The following is a 16,563-nucleotide window of genomic DNA, read 5'->3' on the forward strand; positions in this document are numbered from 1 at the left end:
ACAAAGAAAAGGTCTTTAGTTAAAGCTAGTATCGTATTTACCCACAGTTCAAGTATGTTTAAATAGTTAACCTTTTAATAAAATAGTGTTGCACTACTTCAAGTGTTGGTGACCTGTATGTGATCCAGAACACCCAACACATCAGTGATGAGTGCCCCCAACCACGTGGGGAAGGCTTTACCTTCATGGAGGTAACCTTCCTGCAGTCGTCCAGAAAGGCACTGGAGCTAGAGGGGCCCACGGGATTGAAGACCACACTTGTGGCAACCTCGAGGTGTCTGCCTGTTTTGCTCCTCCAATTTTAATTATTTTACTTACCTCTCCAAGGGTACCTCCATGTTCAGGTGACATGCTGATCTCCAAATGCCTCAGTAACCCACCTAGAAGGGCCAGCAGTATCGAGCATCATGCCTGCATCCCGTAAAATTGCTGAGCTCATCCTGTTGCTAGCAAACACAGGCTTGGGGCCCATATCTAGTCCAGATGCAATGTCCTTAAGCCAGTGTTTAAAAACCTGCACAACAATCAGAGTGGCTCTGATGGTTGTGAATATGAGCTAAGATGTTATATTGCCCTAACCACCTGATGTTTTGTGAACCGGCAATTTTTCATTATAATTTGAAGCGGTTACTTTTTGAGACCATTATGATTGTAACTGTAAGATCAACTGTTCCTTTACCTTTTTAAACCACCAATCTTAATTATATGCAAGTGAGAAGTTTCACACCGTTCAGAAGCCTTCTCACATTTTCTGTTCCAGAAGGAATCCACCCAGCCTTCCACTGTAGCAAAAAGATCAGAGGAAAGAAAGAATGGCTTGCATTAATTGTAGGTAAATAGGACAAGCATTTCAGATTTTAACTTGTAATCACTATCTGTGATTATTTTAAGTTGCATTACTACTATCAACTTACTGGTGGTACGTTACAAGTAAAACTAATGAATATTTCATGTAGATGGCGGGGAGTAGCTGAAGTCTCAAGAGCTGCAATAGCGGAACAGACTGGTATCACATGACCAGGAATTTTCTGAAGATTAGACATATACACCTTTATTCCAACAAAGACATTCTGGTGCAAATGAGTTGAGCTTGATTTTACATCATACCAAAGGTTCTTGAACCATTTACAAAAACCCTTGTGACTAGTTAAAAGTTCATGACAATATCTCCATCCCTATTGGAACCTCCGTGATCAGGGACTGAATTCTCCATTGCCTGACGCTGATAGAAGGTTTCACAATCTGGCAGGGAACGACGCATCGGCCGAAAAACGGAATCCATGCTGGGTGGCAATCCCGTTCCGATGCTCTGCCCCCCCTCTCCCCCCTCCCCTCCCTCGCTGACAGCGGCAGTGTGCTACACCCGCCGTGTCGGCAACAACATGCAGATAGGTGATTTTCACTCATTTGCATCTGATAAAGGGGCTGGAAGCCCGATTCGCCAGCCTCCTGTGATGCTCCAGCTCTCTCAGCCGGGAGTTACGTGGGCGTGAATTGGTTCAAGTATTTACAAGCAGGGCCATGGCCCCTGAGGGGGAACAAGGAAGTAAGCAAATGTTTTGGGCTTACTGGGGAGTGTATGCCCGGACCTCATGAAGTAGTGGGGAACGACTTTGTGGCAAACGCGTGGACTCAGGGTGTCCCCCTCAGAATGCCCTGGCTGAAACCCCCATTGCTTCATCAATTCATTTAAACCCACCCCCTAGCTGCAACTTACAGGCTCCTGGTTTTTGAGACTGCTGATTGCCGACAGTATCCTGCAAATGATCGGAGGGCTTCCGGCCAAGTGGAAACCCACCCACCCGCCCATCTGGACACCCTCCTACCCAGCATTATTATCCAGAGGATGGGTATGGCCATGCTCAGTTGCCGGTCCACCAGGTGTTGGCACTTCTCAGTGCACTCCCCAGAAGCATATCCCCACAGCAGAGAAAGCAGAGGATTAGCAGAGGTCATCACAACCAAAGGACACATGCACTGTGGCCGTTCGAACCCTCCCTGGCACACTGCCCCTCTCAGAGTAAAAGCCACACCAGTGACACTATCAGCTAGCCCATTCCTGAGGATCATGAGGCCCTGCCTGTCCATCCCAGCCCAATCAGCTCCCTGTCACAGCCCGTGTTGCTCCACATAACACTACAGCTAACATCCCATCAAATGCACACATCCCTCGCTCACCCCCAACTGTTGGACCTGCCTGCACACCAGGATTTAGCATGAAGGTGAATGGCTGCACAGTATGAACATCTCCACCACATAATCGCCTGGACGGGAAGCAGCTTCCTGGGTTGATAGCCCAATGCCCACCCAATGAGGAGACCCACAGTAGACCACATTGGGAAAAACAGAACAGCGGCCACAGAGCCTACTGCCAACTGCAGCCACTGGTACCCCTGTTGGCAGGGACAGGTAGTGAGGATAGAGGCTCCCCACTCGCAGGCTGGGTGCCAGTCACTGATGGAGACAGGGGTGCAATATGGACAACATCATCTTTAGGGCAGCACGGTAGCATTGTGGATAGCACAATTGCTTCACAGCTCCAGGGTCCCAGGTTCGATTCCGGCTTGGGTCACTGTCTGTGCGGAGTCTGCACATCCTCCCCGTGTGTGCGTGGGTTTCCTCCGGGTGCTCCGGTTTCCTCCCACAGTCCAAATATGTGCAGGTTAGGTGGATTGGCCATGATAAATTGCCCTTAGTGTCCAAAATTTCCCTTAGTGTTGGGTGGGGTTACTGGGTTATGGGGATAGGGTGGAAGTGTTGACCTTGGGTAGGGTGCTCTTTCCAAGAGCCGGTGCAGACTCGATGGGCCGAATAGCCTCCTTCTGCACTGTAAATTCTATGAAATCTAATTCCGGGGGGGGGGGGGTAACCATGTTGAGGGTGGCACAGCTGTGCAACTCTGGGTGATCATGTAACCTGATGGCATTGGATGGTCAAGGGAATCGTCATCTTGCTGATATTCTCTGTATCTCCTCCCGCCCCACCTCCGAGGGCCATACCAGCATCACCACATGTTGGCCCTGGGTTGGCAGTCTCAGCGGGTCTTGTCCACGCGATGGAGGATGATGACTGCTCGCTGTAAGATGAGCTCTGCTGCTCTCATTGTCTGACAAAATCTGACTCCTGTCTTTAGGAATAACATACCACTGCCCACCCAGATGATCGCTGCATGTATGCTGCCAGTTCCTTCTCATGGGCCCATATATTTTAGGGACGGAGAGGCGGGGGGGGGGGGGGGGGGGGGTGGAGTGTTGTGGGAGATGGTGAACGGTTAAAGCTAACTCACTGGGGATGCTGTCATACAAGACGGGCTCGCACTGCTGCCCCCATGCCCAGCTACCTCTCGGTGAGGGTGCAACCATGTGGGTCATTCATGTTTCATGAACGCCCTGACCACTGCACAACACCTATCCCCAGCTCGTCCTTCACACCTGTGAAACAGAGGTTAGAGGAAGATCAGACTGGTGGTACAAAAGTGTTTAATGGTGCGTATTTACAATATGTGTGTCCTTCCCCCTTGCTATCTACTCTATACTACACCGTGCCAACTTAAATGTCATCTACTCTTTCATGGCCTCCCACTTCCTCTTGGTGCTACACCGCGCAGCACATCAGAAGTGGAGTGGCTTGCTGCTTGTCTCGACCTCTGCCCTGTGAACCCCTTAGTGTGTATCCTCTGGAGGACCTGGGCCTGGATGGGCGCAGCTGGCTTTCGAATGTCACAGGTGATGACGTGTCTTCCTGTTCTGCCCGCTACCCATGAGATGCGGCAGCATCAGGTGGGGGAGGGGGGAGGGGAAGAGATTCTAAAGGGCTGAGGTGTTCCTGCACCTGCTCTGCAGGAGGCGCTGTGCTACGACACCCTGGGCGAGTGCACGATCAGTTCCAGCCCCACAAGCCCCGGCGTCCAAATTAAGTGAAGTAACCAACAATTCATGTTTTCCTGAGATCTTTAACCCTTGACTGCTCCGATAAGTTACAGTCACTAGATTTATAAGTAAAACATTAACAAACTGTTTGATGAATCTATAAGGAAGTAACAGGCAATGGTCTACCAGTCTACCTTAACCCAAAACACTGTCCCACCCTCCATACAGACACACACAAGACAGACACCCAGTAAGGGTTGGAGAGGATTTTAAAAAAATGGGAATTAAAAGAGAAGTTAAATAAAAATCATCTTTATTGTCACAAGTTGTCTTACATTAACACTGCAATGAAGTTATTGTGAAAAGCCCCTAGTTTTGAGATTATTCATCAAGTCTCCGGCTGTGGCCTCTGGGAAATTGGTTGGTTTAAGAGATTCAGGTCAGTCAATTCCACCCTTCTACTACCAGGTGAGCTTTACATAGGATCAGGTCGATGTGCTTCCGCCCCTCTACCACCAGATGGAGCTTCTGCCTCCTTGAGAAATTACTGGGTTTTAAATGTGAAAGTTTGCAGTCCTTTCGTTTGCCTGATTTCTGTGCACAATTCCGGCTGTATTATAAAGAATGCTCTCAGTTTAAGCTTTAATTTGAGCTCATCCACAATCCCTCAGACAGAGGTGAGTGACTGCTTGTTTCCTTACTCCAGATGCCCTCCACAGTCCTGAGTGCTGCCTCTGTCCTTTCACTAGGAAAGCCTTCATGAAATTGCCTTGGAGGTTTTAGAGAACGTCTGGGAGAGAGAGAAAGAACAGCAGAGAGAGAGAGAGAGTGCCTCCAGTTGTGACATGGGTGAATCCTTCTCTGAACTGACAAAATGACCCTGAATTCCCCTGCTCCAGACGTTTCTGAAAAGCTCCACCAATCCTAGGCAACAATAGCAGATGGCTGAGAAGCCTACATTCACCGATTGGCTGCTTGCCAAGTCTTTCAAATCAACATAACAGGTTCTGCCACAGAACCCAAAAGGGATGACTTGGCCTGGTCAATTAGAACAGGGATGTTTCAGTGTGCCCAAAAACTGTAATTTAAAGAGAAATCCCAAAATATGCAGCAGTTAACCAGAAGACTGTAGATTGGAGGCAGACAGCAGGGCAGGAATTAAAAGGAAACACTGAACAGGCAAAGGTTTTTCAACAGCACCCGAACAGCTGGCATGGGCCCCATCACTTCCTCCTCCCTCGGGGTGCTCGCTGGCCCCCAGGCTACTCCATGGCATGGAGAGGAGGCCAGAGTGAGCACCAGAGGTGCCACCGTCACATGGTGCTGGCAGTTCTGAAGGCCCACCCTTGTCTGTCTTGATTCCCTCAGCCATGCGCATTGAGACTGGGTCATGTCCCTCACTGCCTCAGTCATGTCCCTCTGTCACTAGCTAAAGTCAGTCAGCATCTGGCCAATGGACTCGGTGCCCTCAGCCTTGACCCCTTTGTGAATGATCGAGGTCCTGGAGCACCACAGCAATGTCCATCTGAGCTCAGGAAATGTCCAACTCTGACTGGGCTCTCCTGTCCTGTGCCTCAGCCATGGACAGCACAGTGTGCCCCAAGCATGGATGCCCTGACACATGCCCTGACGTCTGGCCCCAGGCCTTCCACCGCAGACGCCACCCTTTCAGTGTTGGCCTGGGTGCCACGCATTGTCAGCACCATCTCCTGCACCTGAAGGCGTTGGACTCTTCCAGTCGTACTTGTAGATGCTCAAATTTTGCTAACACCCCCTGCTGTAGATTCTGGCTCTGCACCTGCAACAGTGATGGGATCATCTTTTCCAGAAGCACAACTTCAGTCTGGATGACAGGTGTTCCCTGGGATCAGGCAGCCCATGGCCGTCCACTCCCTCAGGAGTCACTGCCTCCACCTGATGTGCTGCAGCACGTGTGTGGTGCTCAGTCGAGGGTTACCCAGGAGCCTGATTGCTAACATTACCCATTGAGGCGATAGTCTCTGAGATGGTGAATGGTGCAGGTGAAAGCAATGGTGAGAAGTCAGTGTCTTCTCCAGAGTCTTGCTCCGGGGTGGTCTGAGGGTCTGGATGGGAGGGGCAGCTACCCCGGATGGCCCGGCCTCACCTGATGGTGATCATGCAACACAAAAGACATGGGGTGAGATCTTGGGAAGGACTAGTCTGTGGGAGAGAGGTGACTCACTTGCTATAGAGACATCTGTATTGCATTGCTCAGTTCCTTGGCACATGCCGACCTTCACGTCGGGCACTGCCTTTCTTTGGTCTCCACCGTGGGTTGCAGGGCTTTTCCTATGTGCTGGGAGCCTCACCAGGTGGAATGGGCATCCAGGCTTGGGGCACACTGTGCTGTCCATGGCTGAGGCACAGGACAGGAGAGCCCAGTCAGAGTTGATTATCATGAATTTCCTGAATGAACATCATTTTGCCACTGTCAATCGGGGAAAAATAACGGTGCTAAAGACCTGTCAGCACTGTGACTTATTCACTTTAAATGCATTTACTGATTTCATTTAAATGCCATGCATTTTGTTTGATGATTGGGATTTGTTCAAAGACAGGTTCTTAAACCATTACATTGTCATGTCAATAACAATGTATTATTAAGTATGCTTTTGAGTTTTTTTTAATGTTTCCTTTTAAGTATTGATCATTGCTCATCACAACTTTAATTAGTTAAAAGGTCCCTCAAGAATAAACAATTGCCAAAAAAGCCAATTTAACAATTGTGTATTAATGTTTGTACAAATTATGTTTAATCCATAAAAGGCAAGCCATGCATCAATTGGCCTGGAGAAGATAGTCAAAGCTTTTACAGAGAATATTTGTCACTAAGCAAAGCTGAAGGATTCTTGGCTGACGCTGCCTCATCTTTTCCTTCAGATTTAGATTAAAATATTCTGCATCAGTATGACTTTTTAAAAATTCATTTAGGATTTATTGCCCTTGAACAGAGTGGATTGCTAGGCACTTCCGACCATACTGCTGTGGATCTGGAGTCCCATGTAGGCCAGACCTGGTAAGGAGGGCAGATTTCCTTCATTAGTGAAGCAGATGGGTTTTTACGACAATTGACAATGGTCAACATTAGAATGTTAATTACTGTTGAATTCAAATTTCACCATCTGCCGTGGTGGGATTTGAACTCGGGTCCCCAGAGCATCACTCTGGGTCTCTGGATTACTCGTTCAGTGACAATACCACTAGCTCACTGCCTCCCCAGTAGTGTAATTTTAATGAACCTGTCAATCTAATAAAATTTGTTGTGAATTCTACATGTTGGTTCAGGTCTACCTTTTGACCAATATCCTTGAAGCCGGAAATTACTGATGAATAATATACTCTCCATCACCACAGCACAGGTCCACTGGGTTATGACAGCTGTAGCCACAAGCCAACCTGTGGAGGACTCCCCTTCCACACAGATGGTCAGACAGCTATGACCATGAAAGTTTTTTAACCACTTACAATGCTGCGGAGAGCAACTATGTTGTGAGGTACATTTGCAACCTCCTGCTTGCCTCAGCCTCGCCCACCTCTTCCGATGGGACTGTTGGCTGGATGTCGCTGCAGGAATTCCTGCTGGACCTCCTGCTTCCTTGGTCCACCCGCCCTCTGTCCTTAATTTGTGGCATTGGCCGCTCCTGGGAAGATCACGAGCAACGTCCTGTGTTTCTGACCCAGAATTGAGGCTGACCTTGGGATTATGGTCCAAACAGGAAAATGCAACGTTACGTGTGGGTTTAATAATAAATGGCATTCATTGGCTAATTGGGGAATTTAGACCTTTTATGCTTGTGTATCAAAATTACATTCATTACTACAGTGGAATAATTTATTCTTCCAGTGACTTCTGATGAATACTATTGGAATATGTTTTATATGAATAGCTTTTCTATATTGTCAAAATATCATATCATTAATGAGCAAGCTATTCTATGTACAATCATTAAAAATAACGAGAAAGAAAACTACTCATTGTTCTGGTGTCAGTCAGCAGATTGACATTTAGTGCCTTTAATGTCATTTGTGTATGATTCCTTTGTGTTCTACAATCTATTCACAGTGTGAAATCCATCTGAATCTTCACACCAAACAAAGCTGTGAGCAATGTAACAATACGCTACAATTTGGTGATTATTCTCAAGTGTTAAATTTGCAATATTCCTCACTTCAACTTTTTGTTATTTGATCACATTCCCAAACCTAACACAATATACTTCAGTTGCAGGTGAAGTCTGAAGCTGTGCAAAGAAACAATCATGAAGTGGTGAATGAGATGACCTTGGACTGGATGGGAAGAGGCAGAAATCTATTTGCTCTGCATGTTAATTTTCTTTTAACTTATCAAGCGTGTCTTTTATTCCCCCAAGGTACATCTTACAGCTTCAATCTTTTGCTAAAACTCTGTATTTATCAATTATTTAACATGCAAGGGCCTCATCCTACAAACAACAACCTGCAGTCATGTAGGAGCTTTAATGTAGATTGATATCCCAGAGTGCTGAACAGGGGTGTAGCCAAAAAGACGACTGATCTACAGCGGGAGAACATAGTCTCCCAAACAGAGAATTCAGCCCTAGTTCAAAAAAGGGCCATAAAAATGACCTGTCAGACAAACAATTATAGTACATCCTGAATTGAGAGTTTAAATATATATGATGACTAATTTGCTATCTATTGCTAAAGTCTTGGATAATTGGATTCAATAATATCTAGAAAAGGTGACATACATGTATGCTTCATTGTAGATCCAAGCACCAGAAAAGAAACAGTAATGCTGACAGTGATAAATATCTCTGTAAACCAAGCCACCCAGGCAAATCTTCTGTACTGTTCCATTATAATCTGTCAAAAAAAAAAAACAGGAGAATTCTAACATATTTGATAAGTAAAAGAACAACATTAATATCTCACTGGATTTCAATCCAATTTATGAAAGGCAATAGTTTGAGTCCCAAGGTTTCCTGTTTTGTAAACCTAACTCCAGGAGCCTTCTCTAATTGGTTTGCTTTGGTCATGTTGAACAGATCATCTTACTATCTAGAATACATATTTGGCTCCAGTACACTTCCTGTGAACTGACACAAAGTAGCTCTGGAGCAATGTACAGTTCAAAGCTTCCTGAGCAGTTCGCTGAAGGAAACTATATTTTTAAAAATTGCTCTTGGGGTGTGGGAAGCACTGATACGGCTACATTTACTGCCTAATCACTTGAGGTATTGTAGTGGGCCTCCTCCATGAACTGCCATAGACAATGGGCGGAATTCTCCAATTATGGGGCTATGTCTCCAAGCCAGCGTCAAAACGTGGGCGTTTCACTCTGGACTTTCCTTAAGAAATTCCAGAGTGATTTTCCTACCTGCAGGGCCCCGGAGTGTTCCTCACAGCTCTGGCTGTGGATACGAGGCTCTGCACATCCGGTCAGGATGCTGCGCATGCGCATGGCGGCCGCCCCGTGCGACATGGCACATTCACATAGGCAGACCATGATGGAAGTAGGTCCCCCCGAGATCGCACGCGCCCGCGGATTGGTGCCGCCCAATCGCTTGCCTGGCCGTCTGTGAGACTCCCCCCGGTGAAGGATCCCCCCGCCCCCCACCAAGGCGGCCGCGGACTGAGTCCGCAGCTGCCACCAGCCGTTCTGGACAGACAAAACATGGTTAGAACCACGCTGTCGAGAACGTGCCCAGTTTTCCTGTGAAAATCGCCGCGGGGGCCTCTGTCAATGGCTCCCTACCCACGCCACGTAGACCGTGCAATTCTCGGCGATTCACAGCGTCGGACCAGATTTTGGCGTAAAGGCCATTCTCCGCCCCCGCGCTGTTCGCGATTTCGGGGCGCAGTCTCGGAGAATCCCGCCCCTTGTGTTTGTAATGAGGATCTCCAGAAAAATAAAGGAAAGATGATATACGAGGATTGATTTTAATCCTACTTGCCCAGCGAAAACCATGCTGGTCGGCATTAACTGGATGGGTTTTCTGTTGATTCTCTGCCTGTCTTCAACGTGAACTTGTTCTTCTGACTGCGCGGCAATGCACCTGCTTTAAACCAGTGGGATTTATATATAGCAATGATCTCATTGAGTCCTGTGCACTATTTATATCTGACCTGAGTAGGGAAGCCTTGTCTAGTGAAGTGAACACGTGTCAGAAAAGGGTCAAACTCAGAGTTCACTCCAATTATGGGTTTTACTTTCTTATGTAGGATCTGGAGGAACACTCCAGAATAGATTCACATCAAAGACACCAGGATCCAGTAGGGAAATTAACAGCTAAGACACCTAGTTGATGGCGAAAACCTCAGTCCCCTTGAATACCTTGATGCCAACAGACTGTAAAGGGCCGGCTAGGATTCTCTCGGCAAGCAGCTCTTTCCCAATCATTTCCGACCAATTCTGGGAGGAGGTCAGCCAGAAATCTGTTAATAAGACTGGCAGTTAAAATTGCCATGGCCTCATTCAGCTTGTTGTGTGAGAATACAACTGAAATTAACATATTCCACTAAAACCTTTATCTGCTACTTGTCCACCCAGGTTTGATTTGTATCTTGGTCCTCATGTGGTAAAGATTTAATCACCTGCTAATGCTCGCATTCCAAGCATTGTCTGGCATCTTTGAATCTGTCTATATATATGTTTCTGGAACATACCTCTTCATTCACCTGAGGAAGGAGCAGCGCTCCGAAAGCTAGTGACATCGAAACAAACCTGTTGGACTTTAACCTGGTGTTGTAAAACTTCTTACTGTGCTCATGTGAGTTGGCAGGGGCTGTTATGTTATCAGACAATAATTGGAGATTGGAACTGAATAACGGTGTAGTTGTGAGTGAGCAACCCCACACCTGATCTCATGATGGAGGAAGGGTCACTGATGAAGGAACTGAAACTAATTGGGTTGAGGACACTGTACTGAAGCATTCCTGCAGTGATATCCTGTGACTGTGATGAGTCGCCTCTGATAAATACACCCATCTTCCTTTGTGATAGGTATGACTCCAAACAAATGTTTATGGTCCCTTGGCTGAATGATGTCTTGATGTTGAAGACAGCTAACTCCATTCTCTTTGGTCATCAAGGCTGTGATAAAGTCCAAACAGTTCTGACAGACGATGAACTGATCAGCATTGTGCTGGTTATTAATGAGGTGGTGTTTTTGAAGCAATATTGATTACTCCTTCCATTACTTTATTGATGATTGGGAGCAGAATACCAGGGCAGCAACTGGCCAGGTTAGATTTGTTCTTTTTTTTTTAAATGGATGGGGTATCCACATTGTTGGATAGATATCAGTGTTGTAGATTGGTATGTGAAATAACTCTCTCTGGTGTAAGGCAGCATGGTGGCGCAGTGGGTTAGCCCTGCTGCCTAACGGCGCTGAGGTCCCAGGTTCGATCCCAGCTCTGGGTCACTGTCCATGTGGAGTTTGCACATTCTCCCCGTGTTTGCGTGGGTTCCGCCCCCACAACCCAAAGATGTGCAAGGTAGGTGGATTGACCACGCTAAATTGCCCCGTAATTGGAAAAAATTAATTGGGTACTCTAAATTTATTTTTTTTAAACTCTCTCTGGTGTACAGAACTTGACAACATTACTGTTGTCAGGGTTCACGGTCTCTGCTGTTTTTAATGTCATGAGGTGCGAACCAAACTAACTTATGATAGTGCTATCTCACAATGTATCCCCTGACTGCTTCTATGTGCTTTCCCCGAAGTCTGACATACTCTTTATCTAGTAAAACAACAGTCTTGTGTCAGTCAATTCCAGTTACCTGGGTTTATGATCTGGGTGACCACATATTGGCGAGGGGGTGGGTGATCACAACCTACAATGTAGCTGCCACAATCCCTATTGCTCTCTGCAGTGAAGAGCTTCCCTAATGCTGTTTAAAAGCTTGAAAACTAAATCATGATCATTGTCATATGCCACACATTGGAAAAGTGTCCGTGTCTGTACATACACATGTACATATGCAATTATCTATGTAATGATGTTCAGCGGGAATCCTTATTTTAATCGCAGAACCCACAATCTTTGAATCCACAGCCTCCTTTGCATCTTTGCATTTCTAAGAGCAAAATAGTCTGGGTGCTGGAAATTTAAAACAAAAACGAGGTGCTTGAAATACTCAGCAATTCTGGCAGCATCTGTGGCAAGAGAGAGAGGAAGAGTTAACATTTCAAGTTGAACATGACTCTGCTTCAGAACCGTCTGAGGAAGGTTTTTCTTTTGGAGAAGAGACATATATTTGACTTGAAATGTTAACCCTGCTTCTCTCTCCACAGTTGTTGCAAGGCATCTCTGCAGCCTTGTGAACAGTTCAGGTCCTGTCACAGAACTGACTTGACAATAGTTTCGAAGACAAACCAGTTTAGAAATTCCATAACACCTGAAATCAGTGACATTACGTGTCCCTGATTATGGATATTTAATTAAATAAATGCTTTAAAATGATTCAGGCGTGCAGCCAAAGCTACCTAGTTGCAGAGTTAATTAATCATTGCCTGCAACTCCATTTTTTCTTGCCAGCTGCACATTAGGGAATACTTTGAACTCCTGTTTATGTGCTGGGAACTGTAGTCTATTTATGGAGAAACACCTAAGAAGGCTTCTCGGATAATTCCTACTTTTCATATCAACATGTCTAACTCATTTCTCTCCAGACGCAGGCCCTTATATTGAAGAGAGCTGGCAGCCCTCAACTGTGAAGACAAACTTTTTCTAACATGTTTCTAAATGTATTCATCTAAATTTTATGTAACCATAACTTCAAAAGTAGTTTTTAAGAAATAGTAATGGAATACTTCCTCGAGAGATTGGCTAGTTTTCATGATAGTTTACGTAACTTACAGGTAGCTGTATCATTGTATCAACAATGACTTACATTTATATGATCTGTATTTTAGTTTATAATTTAGCCTGTAGTGTAAAGAACAACCCAAAGTGTGTCATCAATTGCACCTGGAAACAAAGCATGGGCTAGAAAGGAGGTGATTTGGACAGGTGATGAAATACTCAATCAAAAAGATGGGTTTTGTAATAAAAACAGAAAATATTGGTCAATCTCAGCAGGTCTGACAGCGTCTGGTGAGAGAGAAGGGAGATAACGTTTCAATATGGCTAACTCTTTATCAAAACCATTGGTGTTTAAAGGATGGGTTTTGTAATGAGGGTTTAAGGATGGGTTTTATTATGCTATTTTAAGAATAGGTTTTGTAATGCTGTTTTGAAGATGGGGTTTGTAATGGTCTTTTAAATGTAGGGTTTGTAATGGTCTTTTAAAGATGGGTTTGTAATAAAAACAGAAAATACTGGTCAATCTCAGCATGTCTGACAGTATCTGTGGCGAAAGAAGGGAGATTAACATTGAGTCTGGATGTCTCTTTGTCAAAGTCATTGGTGTTTTAAAGATGGGTTTTGTAATGATATTTTAAGGATGGGTTTTGTAATGGTGTTTTAAAGATGGGTCTTGTAATGGTGTTTTAAAGATGGGTCTTGTAATGGTGTTTTAAAGATGGGTCTTGTAATTGTGTTGTAAAGATGGAAATAGTCAGTTTTGGCTATCAGCCTGTAGACAAGACACCTTTCCAATAAAGCTCTTGTTTGTTTGTACTTTTGTGGTCTGCAAGCCTATTCTTTAAGAATGCCACAAAGACACTGGTCTTTGAACTACACTGCAAACATCTGAAAAATACCTGCAGAAATCTAGTTGAGTAAGAAAAATCATCGGTCCATGCTGCAGCCATCCAAAGGGAATAGAAGATTTGAAGCATCACTACGACCAAAGCTGGCAATGGAGAGGTGCCAAATAGTAGCAGCAACCATCGAAAGTACCAAATTTTAAACAAAGAATTCAGTGAAAACAGCATTAAAAGAAGCTAGCCACACGTTCTTCCTGGAAAGCTCTGTTCCCCCTACTGTGAATAGCAAATGAAGTAACAGATATCCTGCAACAATTAATTGAGAACAAGGGGAGTTTTGCAACCTCGGAAAGGAGCAGGCTGAGCTCAGGGTCATCTTGTAGGGGCAGCATGGTAGCATTATGGATAGCACAATTGCTTCACAGCTTCAGGGTCCCAGGTTCGATTCCGGCTTGGGTCACTGTCTGTGCGGAGTCTGCACGTCCTCCCCGTGTGTGCGTGGGTTTCCTCCGGGTGCTCCGGTTTCCTCCCACAATCCAAAGATGTGCAGGGTAGGTGGATTGGCCATGATAAATTGCCCTTAGTGTCCAAAATTGCCCTTGGTGTTGGGTGGAGGTGTTGAGTTTGGGTAGAGTGCTCTTTCCAAGAGCTGGTGCGGACTCAGGGGGCCGAATGGCCTCCTTCTGCACTGTAAATTCAATGATAATCTATGATTAATCTAGGACAAAGGTTCGGCACAACATCGTGGGCTGAAGGGCCTGTTCTGTGCTGTATTTTCTATGTTCTATGTTCTATTTAAAAGCGGGATAATTCTTAAAGCTTTGTGGCATGTTTGTGCTCACGCAAGCGTTCCCATAGTAAAATAGTGGGAATTTTTGGCACCATGGGATCATATGATGAAAGCACCATAGAGAGCTCATACACAGAAAGCACACTAGAGAGCTCATACACAGAAAGATTCAAATACTTTGTCCTGGCAAACAAAATTGCAGAGGACATAGTAGGTCCGAATTTCCTGAGCATAATTTGGGGTGGGGGGAGGGGGGCGCAAAAAGGTTAAACCTCCTGCACAGCCTGGTGCAACCAGAAAAAACAGCCTCAAAAACCTACGATGAGATTATGGAGGTATTGCAGGGCCATTTGTCACCTAAACCTTTGGTCATTGCCGAGAGGTTCAAGTTCCATAAACGAAACCAGCATGAAGGTGAATCAATCACACAATTTGTAACTTCTTTAAGGAAATTAGCTGAATCCTGTGAATTTGGAGATATCTTGAACAACACTATTAGAGAAAGACTAGTGTGTGGGCTAAGAAGCGAAGCTATCCAGAAAAGGTGGTTAACAGAAAAAAACATAGACCTAAAGAGGGCTTTAGAAGTCACAATCTCGATGGAACTAGCAGCTAAGGAAATGCAACATTTAAGCTTGAGCACTAAAATCCAGAAAATGTCGGCTGAAACCCAAACAAAGACACAGGTTCAAAATTGCCACTGATATGAAAAAACTGGGTACACAGCAACTGATTGTTGGAGTAAATACAAAATGCAAGAATTGTGGTAAAAAGGGGCACAATAAATGTGCATTTTGGAGAAAGAAACAACAAGTTTCAACCAAAAATTATAAAAAAACAAGAACCAAACATGTCAAATGAACAATTGTGACACACCAAGGGTTATTCAGATATAAAAGACTTCCATTTGGCATCACCTGCGTTGTTCCAATGTGCCATGGACAAAATTCTCAATAGACTAGAAGGGGTCCAATGCTACTTAGACAATATCTTAGTTACGGGAAAGAATGAAGAAGAGCATCTTCAAAATCTAGATGCTACACTCTGGAGATAAGATGATTACAGACTACAAATATGGAAGGATGAATGTGAATTCTTCAAATCCCCCATTGAATAACTGGGGCACATATTAGATGCAAAGAGACTGCATAAGTTGCCTGCAAAAATAAAATAAATTGCTGAGGTGCCTTTACCTCAAAACGTTCGTTTTGGGCTTGTTAAACTATTTTTGAAGATTTGTCCCTAATCTATCAACTATTCTCAAGCCTTCACACAAGCTATTGTGTCAAAACAGGAAATGGATGGGTGGGTAGGTGCAAGAAAACCTTTGTAAAAGCTAAGGAGGCACTGCTAAAGTGAGAAGTCCTGACACACTTTACATAGAACATACAGTGCAGGAGGTCATTCACCCCATCAAGTCTGCACCGACCCACTTAAGCCCTCACTTACACCCTATCCCCGTAACCCAATAACCCCTCCTAACCTTTTTTGGTCACTAAGGGCAATTTATTATGGCCAATCCACCTAACCTTGATCAGAAGTTACCCTTGCAACTGGCTTCCGATGTATCACCTTATGGGGTGGGAGCTGTAGTTTCTTACTTAATCCCAATGGTGAAGAGAAGCCAATAGTGTTTGCATCAAGATCCTTGGACAAAGCAGAAATGAACTATGTACAAATAAAGAAGGAAGCTCTGGGCATCATTTTCGGAAATGTTTTCCCAATACATATATGGAAGGAAATTACTTTACTGACAGATCAGTGACCGCTGACAACGATACCTGGGCTGCACATCTAGCAGCGAGCCGGACACCGAGATGGGCTTTGCTGTTGTCACGCATATACACATATGATAAAATATCATAAACCAAATCTCCTTGGAAATACTAATGGACTCTCTAGATTCCCTTTACCTAATGAGTCGTCAATGAATAGATCGAGTGGTAATATTTTTTGTTTCAACGAAGTCAGTAATACTCCTGTAACCACAGGACAGGTTAAGAAGTACACCAGGAATAAACCACTCCTGTCAGAAGTTATCAACATGGTACTTTGTGGCAAGGCCATGGAAGCAAACCGGGAGTTGCAACCATATGTTACCCGAAGATTCGAACAATCCGTTCAGGCTGGTTGTCTCCTCTTGGGAATAAGGTCATCAGTCCGCCATTGACAAGGGTATGTGTCCTAAATCAACTTCCCGAAGGTCAGTGTGGGGTAGTTATGATGAAGGACATAGCCAGAAGCTATT

At 45.0% G+C, this 16,563-nt stretch overlaps 1 protein-coding gene across 2 annotated transcripts in view; it reads right to left on the bottom strand.

Moving 5' to 3' along the window:
* Positions 1 to 16,563, bottom strand: part of LOC140389822 (uncharacterized) — a 344,727-nt gene that overhangs the window by 71,076 nt on the left and 257,088 nt on the right. For both annotated transcript variants that reach the window (XM_072474370.1, XM_072474369.1), the window contains exons 5-6: positions 8,621 to 8,735; positions 680 to 782 (exon numbers count right to left, since the gene is read on the bottom strand). In XM_072474370.1, coding sequence (XP_072330471.1) covers positions 680 to 782; positions 8,621 to 8,735 — 218 coding nt within the window. The remainder of the gene's footprint in view (positions 1 to 679; positions 783 to 8,620; positions 8,736 to 16,563) is intronic.

Source organism: Scyliorhinus torazame, chromosome 14 (genome assembly GCF_047496885.1).
Source record: "Scyliorhinus torazame isolate Kashiwa2021f chromosome 14, sScyTor2.1, whole genome shotgun sequence".
Classification (NCBI taxonomy): domain Eukaryota; kingdom Metazoa; phylum Chordata; class Chondrichthyes; order Carcharhiniformes; family Scyliorhinidae; genus Scyliorhinus; species Scyliorhinus torazame.